The following is a 22164-nucleotide window of genomic DNA, read 5'->3' on the forward strand; positions in this document are numbered from 1 at the left end:
AAATTGCAGACAATCAAGTTGCACAGTCTGATATTCATATGTACCCAGCACACACTACCATCCACATAATGTCAATGAATTATCTTGATGCCACTTAATCTAAGGGATTGATTGATTGTCAAATATCCATTTATTAAGGGGAATCAACTTTGGGAGATAATGAGATAAATCGATTAGTTTAGTTGGATATGCGGATTGTAAACATGACTTATAACAATGGACAATAAAGTGTGTAATGATTGCAACAAACTACTGTGGAATAGGGTACTCAATGCCCGACAATACTTATGCAACGAGAAAATAATTTGAGAGCAGCGTCATAAATGTTTTAATTTCATCGACCCTCAACAACCTCTCTCTGCTAAATGTTTCCAGACTAATACTCATGAGGATAAAACTGTTTCGTACCTAAACAGTCAAAAGCAGCGAAACATGTGCAGTCGTCCCCAAAGGATTCGTTCGGATTATATTCCTATGTATTTGTGCTTCTACATATGTATATGTGCATATGCAGGTATGCTACTTCCTGAAGTTTACTGTATAAAACCTGAGTTTCATTTGGAAGGGTTGATGGCTGGCAGGATTCACTCAAAGTTATCACAGGGATATGTGAACGAGGAAGCGAGTTTAAGTGGGTAAGTACAAGTACAAACACAATTTGCAATTGGGTGTAATCTCTCTCACGTCAAAACAGATAAATGTTGGCCATCAACAAGTCAGAATATTGGGAAAGTGCCTGTGTCACCCTGATAATATGCATTAACAGAGTATGTACAGTGCAAATTAAAATTTGCGTAGTCGTACATATGCATATACATGCAAATTCTAATGAGCAGAGTAAACTCAGAAAACTGGATCATTGGTCAATCACAATTTAGTAATTTGTAGAATTTTCTGGTTCGACACTCCAAACTTGTAATGCTTGTATTTGATTATGCCAATCAAAAGTCTCACATGGCTATACATTATGGATACAAACTGTCCACAGATTCATATTTACAAGTTATGTATTGATCGACAGATGCAGGGATAAATTATTTTAGAGCCATTTCACCATATTTATGAATGTATTCTTCTCCAAATTAAAATCATGGACGGAATAACTAAATCAATTTTTTCAACTATATAAATAGATTCTGGGGACAAGAATCTGTAGAATACAAATGCCAACGACGATAAATCCCTCGCTTTGGCTTTCACCAAATCTTAATCCACAGCAATATTGGATTTCTCTGCGACCAAGAAACTTATTTGTCCCTGGAATTCAGAAATACAATGAGCAACACCCGCATCTAGATACCCACCACAAAATAAAACCCCAAGTATGTGGAAACAGGTTTGTTGGTGCAAGTGTCGTCTACTCCTCAAGATCCGAACATAATAGCGCATAAAACCTTTCACAGCCAAGAAGATGGAAGCTGCGTGCTTGTCTTTTATTGTTGTAATAGTACCAGCCAACCGAGCTACTTTGGCTTTCGCGTTGGGTGCGGTGAGTCGTGGGAGATGCAGAGAGCGAGGATGGGAAACATTAATTAAGTGACAGGAAAATTAGTGGCCGTGCTCTAGAGTGCGATAAGTAAAAGTAAGTTGAACTCATTTACTTATTGACTGTGTCAGATCCAAGAGAAGAGAATAGTTTTGCAATAACACGGAGAAGGATGCAGATCTCAGGCACGATTATTATAAGCACTGGCTTTTGCATCGATTTCGGATTCCGTGTACATGCTAATCTCATGTTCATCTATTTCTCAGGGGATCCACATCTGCACTTTTTTCTCAAACAAACCAACAACCTCTCCTTCTTCTTCCATTTCCTTCATTTCCCTCTGCAACCAAAGTCCATTGTGTCCTCTTGTATTTCACTTTCACTTCCTCTCTCTCGACTCACATTGGCTGACTTGGTCGGTGATGGTGATGTGATTGTATTTGTATTGTGACTTCCTCACCAGCTCCGACATTCACCTCACCTCCATTCCACCTCGCTCGCTGTCGTCTTCTCCTCCTTATTTACTTCTCCTGCTTTCCTTCTCCCATTTTCCTTCAACATAGAGAACACTCCATTATTGACGCTGCCCGACCAAAGTACCATCAGAAGAGAAGACCCGTGTCTTCCCTTTCTCTCTCTCAATTCTATTTCCACACCACACACGCACAAACACCGAATACAATCCAATTTACGTACTATCACACACATGCATTCAATGTTTAATAATCCACTTTCTAGCTCATCCTTAAACACTGATAACAGCGAGACTCTAAGTTGCTCTCGTATTTATTTGTTTCCTCCGATGTTCCTTTGGGCAGAAAATACGTTCATACCACACTTGCAAAAAATTTAGTTTTTATATAAAGTAAGTAACCTTAAAAACATGGATTTAATCCATTCGGTTCCAAGTAATTTTTTGGCTTATGACTGAGAACTGGCTGACTCTATGAACTGTTTTGTAATGAAGCCAGCATCCTTATATCCATTTGACAAACCACAAACGACAACCACCAATGAAGTTAACGGGGACTATGAATTATGTAGCATTTATTGGGGTTCTACAATATGGTAATATTTTATGCAGTGCTAAGTAATCACACTAACAGCAAGAAACTACTTACTTGTTGCAAAGTAGATACAATTTTTTTACGTCATATGATACACTGCAATGGCTAATAAATCGTATTATTAATAACGGATTTAAATTCACAATTAAATTCATCTAAGGATTTATGTGTTTGTCAACAAAAATTAATCGAAATTTCAAATCTGTCCAGCTCCAGGGGAAGCCAATCATCAATCACGCACAGACAGAATGCAATTATTTATATGTGAAATTAATTTTATCGGCAACCTTCCCCTCTTCAAACTGTAGTGTAAGTAACTGAGAGCAAAGTGGCTTTTTGTGTTCACAATTCCCAAAAGTGTTCAAATGGTCCAAATTCCGAAAGAAGAGTGAATACCAGAGCTGCAGTGCACAAGTATTTTTCAAAACTAAACTTCTTTTCGTGTAAATGTAATGGCACCGTATAAATGTCTTTGGGTTATGATGACACAGAAAAGCAAAAACTCAATGTGTGCTAAATCTAATAAAATTTGCGAAAACAGACAAGACGCCGTCCCCAATTCGTTTACAGCTCGACCATGTTCACCATCATGTTCCCGTCGTTAGAACTTTATAAACCTGAAGGATGGAACAAAAACTGTTGCTTGCTGCACGAGCTGAGAACTGAGAACACAATGTGCTATCATTCTCATTTTCTCATCTTTTTCTGCTGCTTGCTTCTGTTTCGATGATGCCATACACCAACGGGTTGGAGGAGTAAATAAACGATGTGAGCCCGAAACAGTCATTTGCTTTGCTAATGATTATAAATGGGATATATTAGAGACTCACACTTCAGGGCACAAATTTATTCCACTCGGTACTTATCAGCTATGATATTAATGTTGCATTGCATACATGTATCACCTCCTTCCAAAGATACCGTGCAACGCGCTGTTTGTTACCAATACGGTTGCAACAAAAAACATCAATTTTATTATTGGGAGAGTATCACTTGATTGGAGAAGGTGATTGCGACTCTGTTCATCCATACGACTCCATGCATTCATCCTGCATTCATGATGCAATACACTGTACATTATGATCACCCATTCGTATGCATGTACATGATGCATACATATCTTACTTTTTCATGCGTACGTGTGCACAAAAAAAAGTTTTACACTTTTACAAGAGATGTTTTTTGTCACTATAGGTTTGATCTTTAGAATTTAAAAGAGCTTATTTCACACGGTTAACTTTTGTGAGTACATATTTTCCCGTCCACACGGATAATGGGAGGTAAAAGTGAATGGATCAGTCAGTTTGGTAATGGTTTAGGTAGGATAGTTAGTTAGGTGGGATATGAGCGATTGCGTTGATAAATAAAATGCTACTTGAAAAAAGTTGCGTCACAATCGTGTCTTCCTTGCTCAAACGTGCATTGGCCTATCAATGTGCATTGAAGCAAAGTTCTGGTGTTGTGGAGAACTCTTGACTCTTAAGAAGTACTAATAATGCAGACATGCATAGTAGTGACCTAACCTGTGTATTATGCTACAATCGATTTTCCACAAGTTTGAACACACGATGAGGCGTGTGTGTTGCGGTGCCTTCTTGGTTTATTACTCACTTCTTCATCTTCAAAAGTAAAAATAGGCTAAAAGTTTGCACTAGTATTTTGAGGATATAAATACGAGACTAAAATGTCCGCGTGTATGTCGAAACTTGAGAAAATGTAAATCGGGATCAATGGATTAAAAATTACTGATCAAAATTAATCTCATTACATCAAAAAGCTTCGAAAAGCAGGGTACTCCAAAAATTGTATGAGTTTGGAATTATTCATAGCTGCAATCGAAATAAGCAAAAAGCGACTTTATCTATACTTCCAATTCCGAGTTGGCAGACATGTTCGTGAGCAGACCGCTGTTAAAATTCTTTCAAGTGGAATAAGTTGTAATCCTTATTATTGCAGTTCTCTTGACGGTATTTATCAATATTATTATCCAGGACAATAATCTATGGGGAATTTCCATACGGGAAATGGGCTGATAAAGGAGAAATATGTACTTGTGGAGCGACAAACTGTTAAGTTAAATCGCTACATTGTATTCCTCCTCTCTTTGTCGTATCTTCGTTTTGACTTATAAATGTATTTGGTGTGTTTGAATTAGTGTGTGCGAGTTCAGTTCTCACATCGTGTTACTTATTCTATGATGAGCACTGCAAGTGAGTGTTTTATGACTTGCGTGTATGATTCATCAATGATGTTTTCCTTCCAGTTGAATTTTAAGCAGTTTATTTTTGTATTCAGAATGAAGCATGATTGTCGCATTATGTCGATGAATTTAAATGAAGTTTGTGAAATACATCATGTGTACGAACATATGCGTTTATTGTAATGGAAGTCTAATTTTGGAATATGTATACATTTTGCTCTGCTCAAATTGATACATGAGTAAAGTTTTCAAACACACAAATAGCGGACGAGTAGAAACTATTTACCCAGTAAATTAATAACGCTGTCAATCATCACTTACAAAAATCGTGCAAAGATGTTTCTAGGATAACAATGACCGCGACCACGCCTTTTCCACCATCACTGTTTATCATTGATTTTTAATATCTATAAAATCTTACATATTGCGAGTCCCTACTTTCGTCTGCGTAATATATGTTATTACTAAAACTAGCAACACGTATGTACATAACTCTAAAAATGGCTGATTGTACCTTGCACATTTACCTATTTCTCATATTGTGTATGCACTTTACACATGTATACAGGATGAGTCGGTAACACGTGAACGCGGTCAATCTTGAATTGCTCCGAAACGGGTCGGAGTTTCGGTTTCAAATTTTGAGCATAACGACATGTGATTGTTGACAAGGGCTGAGCAAAAAATTAGCTCTCTAGATTCAAAAATGACCCGACCATTGACCTTAGAGTAAGAGGGTACCATAAAAACACTTTCCAAACTTAATTCTTCGTACACATACATAATTAACCACTTCAAAACTCAAGGACAACGAGTTTCGAAAGGCCAGATACATAAGGGACTTAAAAATGAAGGTCAATAACGACAAGCTCGTACCAAAGGACAACCATCATGCCTCAAACACGAGTCCGAAAAATGCTAATTCGGCTCGTGCTTAAGAAAATTGACCTATTGACCTCTAAGGACAACCCACCACCCCAGAGAGCAGTGGCACGTCTAACTAAAGTGTCAGAGACTAGTTTGCGACGGGCAATTAATATTTTGTGGAGGCAAAAACGAAGAAAAATCCGAGTCCATCAGCTGACTCGAGAAGCATAAAAAAATCGTCGTTTGACCTGCAAAAAATTTTATATTAATTACCTGACAAAAGATAAAAGTGACTTTTTAGTGTTGTTGGATGAAGAATTATTTTCTTTAAAGATACCAACGGTCAGAGAAAAATTTACTATACAACCAAAGAAGAAAATAATTCCAGAAGATTGGCCATCCCGCACACGGAAAAGTTTTGCAATAAGTTCATGGTGGTTGGTGCATTATCTGGTCGTGGTCTCCTCCCACTTATCAAAGTTCCACAAAAAGTGAAGGTAACTGCGAAGTACTTCATTGACTTTGCTTTAAAACCGCTTTTGGAGATTCATCTTCCAAAACTATATGGCTAGGACACAAATAAAGTGATAGTTCATCACGACGCAGCGTCATCGCACACCGCCCTTTTGACCCAGGATTACGCTAAGGACTTAAACACTACACTCGGGATAACAATCATCCAAAATAGTGCAATACCTATTAAGTCACTCTATGTAAGTCCCAAGAATTTTTTCGGCTTTGGATATCTGAAATAAAATCTTTTCTCCGCCACCCAAAAACTTTTGACGGAGTTTGGAAAGTTTTGAGAGACGAGTGGTCTAAACTTGACCTCGCCATGGTCAAATCAGTGTACAAAAGTTGAAATCGCCGATACCGACTTGTAGCTCGAGAAAAGGGCTTTCACATAAAAAATGTTCGGGACCTCCACTCCAAGCCGTTCAACCAGTAATTTAAGGTCAAAAACGTTCACGTGTTACGGATTCAACCTCGGTATTTTCTGCGTTGGCAAATGAGACAATAGCCACAAGAAGCTTTGATGGATTGTAGTCATTTATCTGTCATAGACAAAGTACTTCACACTAATCTAATGCAAAAGTCAACATCCATTTTATGACTTTATGCATTTTATGCTTTCACATTCTTCTTGAGAGACTAAGCTAGATAAATCCTGGAACAAATTAAATTGGTCTGAAAACTACTAGTTATTTTGAGATTTAGCCTAATTTAGTTGGAAGGAGGCAACCACTTCAAATGCATGCGTTGGTTTGAAACTCACACTTGTTTGATGGAGAGAGCGATATAGTTGTTGGCTTAATCTGGTAAGATCTGCGTAGCTCGAGGACAATGATAATAATGTCACTTGTTTTACTTTTTCACTCACCCTTCGCCCTCAGCAGAGTCTGGAACTAATGCGACTGGAATCTGCGAGCGGAATGGGGTAGCAGAGAAAGCTCTCAACTCTCAGCAGGACTAATGAAATAATGGTGCATACGGCTCACCCTGAAAAATGTTAAACCAAAGAAGCGTGTTTAGCTCTCATGAAGAGACACTCACGTGGCCACCCGTGGACCCAGCATTCTATTCCTTTTAATTACAATCATTCCCTGCTGATCCCTCAGTGCCAAAGTCTTCAAGACTCTACTTAAGCTCAACAGACCTACAGACATAGCTAGCTAGCCGCAATCAGGACTATGCACATGACCAACAAAGTATTCCCCGGTAACGGAGGGACCTTTGGTGGCGTGAATTATTCAGTGTTACATTTATACACATCACTATGTGCAAGTGATGTTCAATTGGTGCCTTATTTTGCATGAGATTGTAATTTATAAAAATGCACATTCTACATATTTAAAAAATCTACCTTAAATTCCGGACACCTTCAACACCGTTAACAACTTGGAATTGGTGCTTTCATAACTGCTATTTGGGGAAACTCTTTTAGCGGTTTTTGGACGGTTGAAGGTCATTCTCTTGCATTATGGGTACTTAGTTTTTACTCCGAAATGGCTCAGATGTGGTACAGCTCGTAAGAATATTCTCAATCATGAAAATATTCTCATAACTTTGAACTCATATCTCGAACCAACGTTTCAGTCATTTTTCTGTTTAAAATCATAAATTTCCAACCGAATGGAAATTAGAACTCGGTCGAGCTATACATATAAATATTTAAGTCTTAAACGAACCTACGTGTGCATTCCAAATTTCTTTACTCATTTCTTTTCATCATTGCTCGTTTGTGTCGTAGTGAAATTACGGCTTCAGTTCAGTGCGCGTAGTAAGAGTTAAGATCTGCCATTCAACTTCGGAGCTATTAATCATTCATAATTCCGCCGCTCTGGAAATCATCCGGCATTATTGGCAAGGCTTACATCCTTCCTGCACAGGAATTTCAGAGCTTCAGTTGCAAATTGAGGTCAAAGGTGTGCAGACTTTAATTTACTCATAGGAACCACCTCGTGTACATATGTAGTCAGTCCCACCCATTGACAACAACGGGGTAAAGCAAGTGAATGTAAAAGAGTTTGTCCTGCATTACTTTGCAGCAACCAGCCCAATTTTGTATGGAGATTACTATTATTGTCGAAGAATGAATAAAATTCCGTTGAATTTCGGTATTATGGAGAAGTGACAGGAAATGAAATGCTAACAAAACTCGACAACATTTGAAAGCTAGAAAATTGTCACCAGCATGTAAAATATCCAGATAACAAAGTCTGAGGATGTGAATCTCTTGTTCCCCTCACCCCATCCGTTGTCTCTAAAATGGGATGAAATTGAATTCTGCTCTCATCACCTTTTTACAGATCCTATCCGCCTTAAGCGTCTCCAGTTCCATGAAGTTTTCATGATTTTAATGTTTTTTATCCTGCGAGACGCCCCCAGCATTTTGTGAACTGCTCTTTGGTCTGTGATATGATATGTGAACCGAACGCATATAAATATGTACGTTATTACGTACATACATAGCTATAGAGTGAAAGTTCAATGGAGTCTATTTCATCAAACAGAAAGGGGACAAAATCCTCCAACGGCATTCACAATAGTAATTGCTCTGCTAAGCTGCTTATCCACGGCAATATCGCTATCACTTCCGGCCTGCATTTACCAAACTAGAACATTGTATGTGATATTTCTTCACAAGGACTCTATCTTTCTTCTCATCCTTCCAGCAACAACCTCATCAAATAAATTCAACTGATTTTTACTTCAACTCCATCCAGGACACCACAGCAATTCTCCTCTTTGTACCAATGTTCCAACAAACATGATTAATTGTGTGTCCTCAGAATGTGTATTATTGTAACTGGGTGACTGACTACAACGTGCATAATTATGTATGTACTTGTAGGTACAATAGAATGTTGTTGGACATTGCAACACAAATTACTATTTGTTACAAATCTCAGAATCCGCGGAGATTGTGTGAAAGGGACACACTTTTAATGTGAAGGATGTGCCATTTCAATTTAATTTGTGGGCTCATTCGCTATTATTTGGAAATCTCAGTGACATAGATTTAGATTACGTGCGGTACAATAATCAAACCATTTGTTCGTATTCATTAAGCTCTTTGGTAATGCATGCAAGGTAATTAACCCAAATTACACAAATGTTACATTGAAATGCAGGAGCCTTATCAAGTAGTATTTGATTGGATTTTCACCTATACATATTGTCAATATTGTATGTAGTAGTGACCGGGGACGAGTAGTTGAATTAAGGGAATAACTATGTAGGCCACTCTCTCTGTATGGATATATACGCACTAAGAATATTCATCGATTTCCGATGGATTTAATAGAAGCAACATTATATGTAGCAGTGCTTAGGAGAAAGTTGGATCAACCCAATGCACAAGAATATTATAACCACCGCAAGAGATGAATAGATACACCAAGTGCAGTTACACTTATTGGTTGGTTAAGTAAATACTACAATAGATCTGTAAACAGAATGCTACTTTGTGTCCCCAGCCCTCGTATATACGTATATGCGTATCCATATCCATATCCATCTGCTTTCACGATGTTGTTATTAAGTAGCGGAAGCAACTGATGCTAGTTAATTTGAACATTTTGTCTGTCTGACCTTCCGCCTATCGACACTCAAATGCATAAACTTTTAAAAATTGTTTTCGGATATCTATGAAAACATATCTAATTTCTTACTGTAGGGGAAAGTTCGCTAGCCGACCTTTTAGGTCAAACGGTCACCATCCCAGATAAGACTCGTAACACTTTGAATGACAAAGAGGTAATACTGAGTCAAATTAATAAAAGTTTGCAGGGTTTATCAACAGTTAGGTTATTTTGACCAATGGTGTCTTCGACAATGCATTAGGTCAAAGGTAAAACATGTCGAATTTTATTGTGTATTACCAAATCATTCGTACATATCTGTAAGGACGAGTAGAAAATATATTCCATTTCATACGACTGACCTTACGTTCTCAATATTTTACTTGTAGCATTATGTTTAATGTAGAATTTTCAACATTTCACTTCCGCTAGTTCATGATATCTATTTCTTCAGTTCATTGTTGTGGGGGAGACTCTTCGCCTACCTCCTAAATAAAATAATGTAGCACTTTTCCTAAATTTCATTTTCCTTAACATATTTAGGAATATATCGAATCAAGTATGCTTTCAGCTTTCACTTTCCCTCTTCTCTTGGAAGATAATGTTTTGTAGGTTTGCTCAAGAGGATCATAGGTTTTGCATCCTTTACTATTTTATAAGAGATGCCGAATATGGAAACTCCACTAGTGAAACGCACTTGAATTTACTCATGATACTCATAATATTCAATTTTGCGTCCCAAACTAACGAACAAGGTTAAATTAGATTACTGTTAGCCTTATACACACATAAATAGCTGCATGCTATGCTAAAAACAACGTGCCAGTTCTAAATGGACGACTTTCGTGCGTTTTCCCATTATGCTGCAGATTCCGAAATGTATGTGCTATGCATGGATAAATTTAAATTCTGTGCCGTTGGTTAGAATGAAAAATAATCTACTCGTTTGTATCTCTATATATTCTCTTTGAGCCTGGTCTATTGCAATTATGTAGAAGAAAGGCGATGAATCAGCGAGGAAATTTACTTTGACCAGGAAACAGAACCTTAAAACTGTACATCAAAATAAAGTCTTTCAACAGTTTAATATGTTTCATAATACAGTTCTGTCGGGGATTATCGTCGTTTCTAAACATGCTCTTTGAAAATTGAGACAGCAAACAGCAACCACCAAACCGCAACAAAAAGAGTATTGGAGTTTAATCTTGGGCACATGAAGGAAGGAAGGAGGGAGGGAGGGAGCCTGCCTATTGTATCATCATCAGAAATGTGGAGGAGTATGACTCAAGGTATAATTGTCTACAAGATCGAGCCCTCTTTTCCCCGTCATTCGACGTCTACATTAAATTCTCCGTCGTACCACCACTAACTACACTGCTCAAGTGGTTTCCCATTTTGTGTAGCTTTGTAGGATTATTTGGACTGGTTTTGTATTGTGTAATCAGGAACTCAGATTCTAGTGCGGATTCGAGTCCAAGACATCCGGTGGGTTACTCGAAATCAAATTCTGCTAGTTGTCTTATGTTCCTTGGCTCCGCTCTGTTTGCTTGCTTGTTCTTCTCGTTGCGGAGTGACTGGCATCGTGGTTTGTATTGGTGCCCACTTCCCACATGGACGGCACATGTCGTGTGTTCTATGCAATAATTCCAACTTACCTTGGTCAATATCCCCATGCAATGTATCCCCATACATGCTTTTGCTACAATTCAGCTCCTCTGGTGAAAGCCTTTCGCGAAGTTCTTCTTTGCACTGTCTACATACTCAATTATAACTCAAGTCATGAGAAATTAACAAGCTCACACAGTCAATAGTCTCCGCATATTTACACGGATCTCGTAATGCTGTGTTCTCCCTAATAATAAATGACAATGGCAGAGTGTGAAATAATAATTTGTTATTTATCTGCTCCGCTATTGGAACGTGTGGACGTCTAGTGGGCACTTATTTAATCAGAGCCAGCACATGAGGAATTTCTATTATGACAGCATCAGTCGTATTATTGCTGAGGACAAGTTCATTCCATACGAGACGAGTATTGATAGGAAAACGCGACTCATTCCTCTATTCTTCCGTCATTCTTCACCCGCTCAGCCTGCTGCCGTTGTACACAGATTAATTTAATGAAAATACAGGAGCAGCAGGACTTCAATTGAATTCAAGTGTTTGTTTATGTGATGGGCACTTTGAAAGGAGGGCTTTTCTGCATTCCAAATACCAACAACCACATTCAAGTTTTATGTTCCAGTTGTCCGACCGCACTATAAAGAGCACCTCTTGCATGGCTTTCATATTAGTTTATACCCTCCCCTCAGACTTGTGCACACCGATATTTGCAGTGGCATCAGGCAGAGTACGAAGTGAAGATAATTCTAGAATTCTCATCGTCATTATGACCCTCCTTCTAATACCAATAATAATAATGCATCACATTGCAGCCGAGTTCGCACAACTAACTCCCGACTTTCATCACGATCAGTGAGTGAGTGAGTGGGAGCACGGCGAGTGAGGAAATCCGAGAGTGAAAGTCTCAGAAAAATAAATATTTCTCCCTCCGCCTTTGTGCTCTCAACAGTGGTTTACTATTTTATTATTATTATTTCTCCTCATCTTCTTTCTCCTCGGGCAAATCAGAACCCATTTTCCTCGCTCTCTCTCTCTCTATCCGCTCTCTATGGCTTGCCATTCATATTCATTGCCCTGAATTTTTCACGGAATATAATCTGAGAGCTCCTTATTCAACGTCGTTCAAGATGAGAAACTGTACAGAACCAGGTCAGTGACGGTGTCATCATGTCCTCCGTGCAGAAGATGGGTCAAATATCATAAGGCAAATCTACGACGTTTCGCTTTTCTTCGTTGTGTTTCTTACTCCTCGACGAGATGGCCAAAGGCGACGGGAGGTATGACATGAAGGGCATTATACATGTCAAATTGTTTCTCGAGAAAATATATTTCTTGGTTGCCACATACTTTTTATTTTTCCTTGATATTAAAAGCATCACAAGACAAAGTCCAATGATGGAGTTGTTGATTGTACGTACAAAGGTTATCTACTCCTCGTCTACATACTGCAACTATGTCGAGTGGTGGTGCTACATGAGAAATATTTATGAGCCGCATTTGTGCCGCAAAACAAGTGTATTTGTACGCTAAACTTAATTGCCACCAACACAAGACATTATGCCGCCCGTGACGTGAAGGTATGGGATTGAAAGATGAAATTTAAATGCTTACCAACTTTTACCCTGTCCATGAACAGTCAGCAGCGACTTGTATTTTCACCGAGGAGCCGTTTACTTGGGTGAACACTCGTTTTTTATCCACATTGCGTCCACTTCTAATGATTGCATAAATGTAATAGTACGGCGTAGGGAAGAAGCACAGTCGGAGGAAAGGGAGGGAAAGTGCATGAGCGAGAAGGTGGAGACGATGAGCTCCTAACAATAATAAATGGATTGATTCCCACCTACAAGAAGAATGGACTCCTAATCATCATTTTCACGCAATTCTTCAATTGCTGTTCCATCCGACTCTAATAATAATACAGATAATAACGTAAAAAAACGGTCTTCAGCCTTCCGTGGCATGTTCTGTCAAAGATGTCCAATAAGAAATTAGTCATCCCTCCGTTCAGCTCCCAACGACTACAGTGCCAACAACCATGCAAAAGTTTTGGGAGAGGCAACTCGAAGAAGTAGAGGAATTTCTCTAGTCATCCATCTGAGAATGGTGGTCGCTAGTTGTATCAGGTTTCTTCTTCTGAGTCTTTCTCCAGTTTTTTTTTCAGTCTCCGTATATTAATAACTAATATGACACACAGCTGCAGTAGCTACCTTGCTATTTGATCTACGTTGCACAGTAAGTAATTCGTAATTCTTGGTCCTTTTCTTGAGAACAATATTGTAGAGGGAAACATGAGCCAGGGGAAAAGATCGAGGCATATGGATTAGCACAAGTCGCTGTGGGTCACGCACGTCCTCGTCGTATTCATACGGCAAAGTGCTTCTTCACCTTCTTTCCTTATTACTCCAATAGCTGTTAGTTAGTTAGTTTGAGTGAGTGAGTGAGTGTGTGGAGAGAGAAATTTCTTTCTCGTCCAATCTTTGAGGAAATGATGTGGGTATGCCTGCTGCTAAACACACTAAATGTCTTGATTGAGTCTTACACGCAGTGCTACTTCAGTGCCGACCCTCTCCTCCAGGTTTAAAAACCTATTAACTTTTCTCCTCTCTGCTGCCTGCACCACTGTCACTTTCCTTACTTTCTCCAGACAAGGCGAGGTACGCCGTCTTTGGGGACGAGCCTTTGTGTCGCTTCTGTTTTCGTCAATATTTCATTTGTTGTTGTCGTAGCTGTCGTAAGTGCTGTGCTCTGACAGAAAGATTCCACTGCTCCTTCATAAAGAACAAAGAGTCTGCTCATGAATCAGGAGGTATCACATGGACATGAGACACTGATCAAATTCGACTCTACTTTCAAGTCCTCTAGTCCCCAATTCTTCAAACAAACTCACTGAATTTGGGGGCAATTGCGATTGTTCTGGGATGCGTTTGAGATATTTATTTCGCGAGTGAGACGAGTTCAAAACTAGTGATGAGACCCTGATGCAATGTGAACGTGTCTTGCTGCAGATTAGAAAATAAATTGTGTGTTTTGTTGAAATGATGACGGATTGGCTGATGATAAGGATTGATATGAAGTGATTTAATGTTTTTGATAGTTGGTTCGTTTGTTGTGTTATATGTATTTTACCGACGGGAGGAGAAGTGCGGAGAGAGATTGGCACGAACCCCTGACAATTCGAGACTCCGGCTCGGACTAAAAGACCAAGGGAGAAAATCAATGTGCATCTATGTGGGAAATGTGAGTCGTCCAAGTCAAAGCCAGCAGCAGCAGCAAAAGAGAGCTTTTCTCCTGCAACTCTCTCCCACTACTCCCCGTGCTTTCTCCACTTTCGCCCCAGCCAACCCAAACCCACCCACCAACCAACGCACCAGCTCGCAGTGTCTCTCTCTCTCTCGCCATTGCCCAACCACCATCACCTTCCTCTCCCTTAGTCCTTTCATCCCATTGTGCTCTCTCTGTGTTCCATTACTCCTCCAGTAGCCAGCCACCATCACCTTCCCAAAAAGTGTGTGTGTCAGGCTGAAACATTGCCTCTTTCTCTCCCTGTCTCGTTCCACTACTTACTACTCAACCACCACACAGCCCACGTCCATGTGCATGTGCTTTGTGTTGGGTGGAATTCAACTCCTTTCGCTTGTATTCATTCCCCGTCCACCGCATGACCCTCCGTACGACTACCTGATACTTTCACATTTTATTGCTAATGTGCATGACGCCCATATCTACATAAATGCAATCCGTCATCTTCTTTCAGTTTCCTTGCTTCACTTTCACTTTTGGCGGCGAGTGGGCCACTTGCTTCGGTGAAATGGATGGACCTGGAACGTGTGGCAAGACTGATACGTATCACATTGTCACTACGTGTCCAATCAAACGAAGGGTTGCGTGCGAGTTTTACGATTATATGTCGATTATTTCGTTTGGTTCGAGTGATTACTATGCCCGTGACTGTGTATTAATTATTCCTCGAGTTGGATGACTCGTTTTGGGTGCAATCAGATTTGTGTGTAACTCTACAGTCAATCACTCCTTGCGCTTTTGTATGTATGTATATTTTAAGATTTACCATCTCTTGAGGTTGTTGGCAGTTTCTAGCCATAAGTTGATGATTATATGATGCAAATGTAAACCGAGACTGGGAATGTAGCCTAAACAGTGGTTAAAGTCAGTAAAGTGAGATAAAGAACTCGCCCAGACAGGTCTAGGCTGAGTTGAAATAGGATGAAAACCAAAACGAGCATCCGAGTCAACATTCAACTTTTCACTGGATATTCACACAGACCTGGATTTTATGCAAGTTTACGGTCTGTCTCTCAGGGAGAGAGTTTCGATGAGTCCACCAGCCAACCGCTCTGTTTTCATTACTTTCACCTGGAAAACAACTCTCTCCTGTCATTTGGTTGGGGGTTCATACTTTGCAGACAGCTCCAGTTTGGATTCGCCGGAGGACACACAGAATACACAGCGAATTGTTTATTAAGGTTCCCTGACGGAGGCCACAGGTTTTGCACACAACAAAAATCTAGGCCTTTAAACAAGGAAGTAACGCACTCAATATGACTCCTGCAAATCGGAACATCCGTAGTTGATGGGCGGGGCAACAGTTTGTGTCATCCGAGGTCGTGCATTCATCCAATTAACAGCCGCTTTTTTATAGGTATTTCAGCCTTCAGCAGGAAATACAGCTTAACTTGGACAAAGAATATGGCCAAGGAACAAAGCGTTGAGAAATTGCTCATAAATAGTGCATGCATTGAGAGTTTCTATCCCGCCGACTAACGTAGAGTTGATTTGGATGGATGAAACAATGTTACAAATTTGCATATTCATTACATGCAACGAACAGTGTCTGGAACACGAAGACTTGATGTAAAACGCAATGTAAAACAAATTATTTTATTAAACGGAAGCACGGAGTGGAATAAAATGCAAATTTACTATTGAGACTGACTTTTCCTAATTCGAATTTATTTCTTGATGAAATGAGAAAGTTTCAAATCAAGGAATAATTTCCTCTTCTCGGTTCCCATGTTGGTCAATAAGTTGCAAACTCATCATTCCTACCACTCGTCAATCCTATTCAGCAGAAATTAGATTGGATTTGCTCTCAATTCTCATGCACTAATATGCATATGATGAAGGTATGGATGGTATAATGTGTTGGTGGGTTCACGAGGAGATTCGCTTAGGCAAAGTTTGAAACCGTATCTAGTGCTTTAATTTTATAACAGAGTATTATTTGGACAGATGCAATCTGCTTTCTTCAGAAATTCATATGCTCATCGCTGCGTTTTGCTAGGTTAGAATGAAAACAACGAGATGAAGTGAACTATTGCTTAAATTACAATGAGAAAATGAGAAAACATCAAAGGGAAAGGTCAAAGATCATCATTAGCCAACATTCAATTGACTGTTATGGCTAGGAATAGTCCAATTTCAATCAAGTAATCAATGTGAACTAATCATTTGACGGGTTCGAGTAACTGAATTTTGGGATTAAACGATTTTGTTGATTCAGCCATGATCTCAGCCCACTTATCAAAATTGTTTGGTCTAAATTATATCTACATCTTGACGATTACTTGAACAGGTGTCAAGAGCAGAGTCAATTAAATTTTGCGAGACACTCTTAACTTGATTTAACTGCCTTGATTGAGGGAAATGTCAGCAATTTTAAAACGTGTTTACACATTTATGTACATATTCAAACTCCAAATTACCAATCAAGACTAAGCAAATTCGTTTGACGAAATATTTTCCAGTCAATCATACCAAACTCGTCAGTTACTCGTCCATAATGTTATCCATCCTACATAAATACTCGACACTCTGCAAGATTCGGAAAGACCACCCGGGCTCAAGTAATTAAAATAATTTGGGACTGCACAATTTCGCAAGTCTTTCATTCAATCCATAATTAACGCTTATTCGTAAAATCAATTAAAAGTTGCGAGACGTTCCGTTCTTCTTAATTTTGTGGCGCAGCATGACTTCGCCTCATGAAGACTGGCGAGATGCCTACTTCGTAATTTGAGCTACGATAAATGTCGTCACTTAACTCTCTTGTACTTGCTCTTACCACCAACGGTGTTGATGTGAAGTGTCGAGGTGAAAATGCTCGTGTGAGATAAATAGCTGCTGGCGGAGGAGGAACGGATGACAAGAAAAAATCAGCCAGAAACCTGTTTGCTACTTTGCTATACGTTTTGTAAACATAAAATCAAATGAGTTTAGAGGCGAAAGTGAGGAGGAGGAGGATGTGGAGGAAGATAATGTTGATCAACCATGTTGGCAGTGAAATGGGAGAGGGAAAGAACACAGCAATGTATCCCAAGGCATAAAATAAGTAAACCTCCAACTTTCCCCAACTCCTTCCGCATCACCAGACACACCTACACAGCCCCTGCTTAGCTCTGCCCTTAGAGAGAGGTAACCCGACCAGGTAACAATCTATTCCCCATTAACATGACTTCTTCTCCTTCTTCCTTGCATTCATCCACGTTTCCCGTACCTTTTCCACTTCCCAAACTAGCAACCGTGTGTCTTTTTGTGAGACATGAAAATTCCGCACCAGTACATGCTTGCGAACTGACAGCGCTAACTAGGAAAAATGAGTACAACCGACTGCTTTTCTTAAATAAATACAAATTTGTATGAATTCAACGAGAGATAAGAGTTGGCTGCGTATAGAAGAGCACTTCTTGGCGGATCTGCTGAGAGCGTGAGTAGAGACGGGTTCATGCCTAAAGAGACGACGGAGAAGGTTAGAAACCTTTATTATGGATCTTCAATCTAGGTTTGACAAAGCAAGTGGGCTGGATACACACGGATGGTGGTGGTGCTTTCATCATCATCATCTCCGTGCCGGCTTTCTCTCCCGAGTTCCCAAACTTCTTCCTCTTCTCGACCGATATTCGTCCTTGAGAAAACACGAAAAGTTATAATTGTTGACTTACCAGTTTCTTCTACAAGTTTCAGACTCCTCATTTAAATCATTATTCAATCAATCATACCAACACGCACGAGTTTCCGCCAAATCTAATAAAAATTGAGACAAGGCATATTTATCTCTCTCATTCCTTGAGTACTTTACGGGTTGAATGAAAAGTTTTCCAAACGAATTAAGGCTAAATCCGCAACCTATTCTTTTCATCATTATATGCTCCATCAAAATGTGATTTGTTGTTGAGGCGAGCGTATGCATGGAGGTGGGTGAGTGGAGAGAGGTGAAAGTTGACTTTCTCTCGCTCTCTCGTATCCTCCTCCTCCTTGTTGAGCAGTTCGGGTCAAGTGGGACAAGGGAGTCAGGAAATGAAAGTGAAAGTGTGATGAGGCATTGAGTGACAAGAGAGAAAAGGTGAAATGATGACTTGACTCGAGCTTCTTTGGTGGTGGATGGGATGGAGATGGAGAGAGATGCGCATTGTAGTGGAGGAGGTCGTCATGATGGTGGAACGACGGATGGATGGATGGATAGATGAGAAAGGCAGCTCGCTCCTGTGCACGTACTTATTAGTGGCAAAGGTAGCGATATAGATGGGAAACACAACACCATGCGATGCTAATTGGCCCTTGTACTTTCACTCCAGATTGTCCAGAACCAACCAGGTCGGGCGACCTGTGTATGCATCATCTCCAATGCTTTCACTCTGTAAGACTAGAACTTTTCTACCATCCATAGTCAGAGAGTGAGTATCGACTAGTAGGAAATGGGACACTTTGAATTTGGGAAAATTTACGAGGAACAAGAAAGAGAGTCACCACATGAAGGCTGCAATCATTTTTTGCTGAAACTACTTCTGGAAGGAAATATTTATCTATTGTAAAAAAAATAGATGGAGGAGAAAGGTTCATTCGTAATCCGGATTTTGTGGAATAAATAGGGTGTCCCATATTATCAATGCAGAATACTTAGAACTCCACAATACTTGTCAGACGATTATTTATATGTATGTATGTAGTTAGTTATGATTAGTACACGTTTAAAGGTTGGAGCATCAATTGCAAAAAAATACGAGTTGTTCAGTGGATGGCACAATGAAACTGGATATCACCTTTGCACTTTCTCTTACTTTCTCCCAACTCCAGTTTCTCTTCTCTCCAATTCTCCCTGCATATTCGGCCTGCCTGCTGGGTGGGAAAGATGGAAGAATGCACTGCCTTGTTCTCTTTAACAGTCGTTGTCCCCTCTACCTTTATGTTCACCTTAATCCAATCCAAATACTGCTTGCTGTTAAGTCTCCTTTCTCCCATTTTATTTGCCCAAGTTAGTAGAGCATCGTCATATATATATTCTTCTTTATTTTATCTTTTGCGATACTAAATAGAACCCGTATCGATTACTTTGATCTTTGGTCGAATTTGTCAAATCATGTCTGGGACTTTTAGTGATATTTTGCCAAGCTATGAGGAAACCCTTCCATGACGTTAATAAAATAAAACACGCATCGTTCATATTATGGTTTCAGCGGATATGCTGCGAATATCTATATATATGCGATTCCAGTCTTCCATCTCAATACAAAAATAGGTTCTGACAACTGACAAGATTGCGAGGTTGAAGGTATAATTACACTTTTAATAGGAAATTTTAATCATAGAAAGACACGCAACGATCGGAACAGGATTGACCGACCAATAATGTAGTTACCAATATAAACATTGCAATAGGTAAAAAACATATGGAGAAAATGCACAACATAATATGACAACGCTACTTGATACAACTAAATAAACATTACAGGAAATATTAACCGGATTGAAAACTGATTGTTGTATGAATATCATCCAAAATTTCTCTCAACTCGTCATCTTCAAATCGACCTTCCAGACTGTCAATATAAAATAAATAGTAAAATTTAGTTTAATGAAAACTAACAATTTTCATGTCAAATATGCCTAAACTATTCGACATAATGTGTGACTCACCTTGGAATTAAGGCTTTTGCTTCTTCTGGCGTTTCTGGGCATAAATTGGCCAGAGAGACGAGTTCGAACTTGTGTAGCTTCTTTTGCATTAAAAGCCTACAATGTACAAGTTTCACAAATTATGTTTATCCAACATCACTCTGCATTTCAGTCTGGTTATCTTACCCTCGCACACGAGTGATGGATTCGTTGTTCTTTAATTTTCCAAATCGGCGACAATACTCTCTCGTTTTTTGAAACACATCGGACAGAGCCTGCTCATCCTCTGAATTCTCATTCTGTTGACTTCTGTGTTCCAGCAGCAAACTTACTTCAGAGATGAGAAGAGCTTCCGCATTTTCAAATTCTGCAATACAAGAATTATATTTAAATAGTCACAAAATGCATGAATAATCCACCTTTAAACTAAAATTTACATGTGAATGCAATTACCTTTTGGAAATAACAAATCCGCCGCATCCTCTTCCACAGTTTCGGTATTAAAATTGGCTGCCATTCTCCTTAAGATCTTTAGCACTTAATGATTAGAAATTAAAAACTTCCCTCCAGCTTATCAAATTTAAAATTGGAATTGAATAAAATTGTGCAAGTGTAATTTCTGAGTTTGGAGAGTATGAAAAGAATTGCGCGGTGGTGATGGCAATAGTTGTTGAAGGTGGCGAAGATGGCTCTCAGAGTTCAAACTGGAAGCTCAAACAAAATTCGAGATTTTTGTCGCTATTGTCTCAACAAGTTAAGAATATTTTTGATTTTTGTCCAACCTTTCGTCGTTGAAGCAAGAGCCTAATCCATTGTTGTACGAGATGGTGGAAGCTTCAACGACCCTTTGTGATTTATTTGCTCACCTATGAATATGCACCGTACCAATTGTTAAAATAAGATTCTTAAAATATGTTCAAGCTATGCAGCTATGAACAATATAGTATTATAATTTGTGTAGGAGAAACAATGAAGAGGTTGTCCTGCTATTCGTCGTAGACAAGGGTTGGGTTCATCACATATGTACATTTTTGACAACTGCATAATAAATATGAGTTACTTGTCAACTACGTAGACGTGTATTATTATTATTCAGCAGACACCCCGCAGGGACGACGGTCAACGGTTTGTACCCCCGGAAATGATTCGGAAGAATGCTTGTGCATACAGTTATTGTGTTGCTAGTTATCGATCCTGGTATTGATAGTTTCTTGTCAACACTGATGCATGGTTCTTCCAATATGTAATTAAAACGGGATCAGCACAATCAGAAAGCACAATCAGAAAGGCATTGTGTTGTTCGTATGCATTCAAAAATACGGTTTACACAACTTTACACCACCCTGCGTACATATATCATTAAAATTTGAGGCATAGTAAACTTGAGTACAATGGAAATATTTAAAGTATTGACCAGACGGAAGAGATTGGGTGGGTTAGAATTGAATTTTTTATAAGTAAATTCTTGAAATACATAAATAAGCGTGTAAGTTTGTGTTTGCCGTAGTATTTATTTTTCCCTGCGTGACTGAAAATTGCAATAATTTCTCACAATGTGCATATAACTTTTGGAAACCGGACTGTTGAATTTAGCGTATGACCGTGTTTTTTAACTCCTCGTACCAAGCACGAGCAGTTACTAAATGTATTCAGATAATTCAAGGAATACTAATTAAATTAATTCAGTAACCGTCGACTGGGTCAATCATATATTTTAATTTTTATACCATTTTTGTCAAAATGAGCAACATTTTGACACATCTTGTGGACTAGATTATCTGCCTGCGACCGGTTCAAGATGGGCAAAAGTAACCCAACAAATCGATGCCTATTTGCGAAATCGGGTTTTATTGGTGTCTTGCCGTAAAGTTCCACTTGACTGGCTCCCTTATTCGAACACATTTAAGGTGCCTATGAAAGGGAAAC

General features: G+C 39.1%; 2 protein-coding genes across 4 annotated transcripts in view; both read right to left on the reverse strand.

The window, feature by feature from the left end:
* The window catches only part of LOC110847315 (high affinity cGMP-specific 3',5'-cyclic phosphodiesterase 9A-like), a 40502-nt gene extending 25968 nt beyond the window's left edge, over positions 1-14534 (reverse strand). Inside the window, exon 1 of one of the 3 annotated variants that reach the window (XM_035849035.1) lies at positions 12940-14534. The gene's annotated coding sequence lies outside the window, so the exon portion shown is untranslated. Of the gene's footprint in view, positions 1-1601; positions 3250-12939 lie in introns of those variants that run through there. The other 2 variants (XM_035849034.1, XM_022094243.2) reach the window with 2 other exon arrangements.
* A 5346-nt stretch (positions 14535-19880) lies between these two features.
* Positions 19881-20903, reverse strand: LOC110846247 (DNA-directed RNA polymerase II subunit RPB4). The gene is made up of 4 exons (XM_022092932.2): positions 20692-20903; positions 20425-20605; positions 20260-20355; positions 19881-20162 (listed from the first exon to the last, which is right to left on the reverse strand). Exons 1-4 carry the CDS (start codon positions 20753-20755, stop codon positions 20081-20083), a joined length of 423 nt encoding a protein of 140 aa, XP_021948624.1. The 5' UTR covers positions 20756-20903; the 3' UTR covers positions 19881-20080.
* Between the last annotated feature and the right edge of the window lie 1261 nt (positions 20904-22164).

The sequence above is a fragment of the Folsomia candida genome, unplaced genomic scaffold (genome assembly GCF_002217175.1).
Source record: "Folsomia candida strain VU population unplaced genomic scaffold, ASM221717v1 Fcan01_Sc003, whole genome shotgun sequence".
Classification (NCBI taxonomy): domain Eukaryota; kingdom Metazoa; phylum Arthropoda; class Collembola; order Entomobryomorpha; family Isotomidae; genus Folsomia; species Folsomia candida.

Excerpts from the sequence above, each read along its gene's own strand:
- LOC110846247 (XM_022092932.2), bottom strand. The coding sequence starts at position 20,755 with ATGGCAGCCAATTTTAATACCGAAACTGTGGAAGAGGATGCGGCGGAT. Across the intron at positions 20,606-20,691 it reads GGATTTGTTATTTCCAAAAG|AATTTGAAAATGCGGAAGCT; the intron begins GTAATTGCATTC and ends CTTGTATTGCAG. Across the intron at positions 20,356-20,424 it reads TCCATCACTCGTGTGCGAGG|GCTTTTAATGCAAAAGAAGC; the intron begins GTAAGATAACCA and ends TGTACATTGTAG.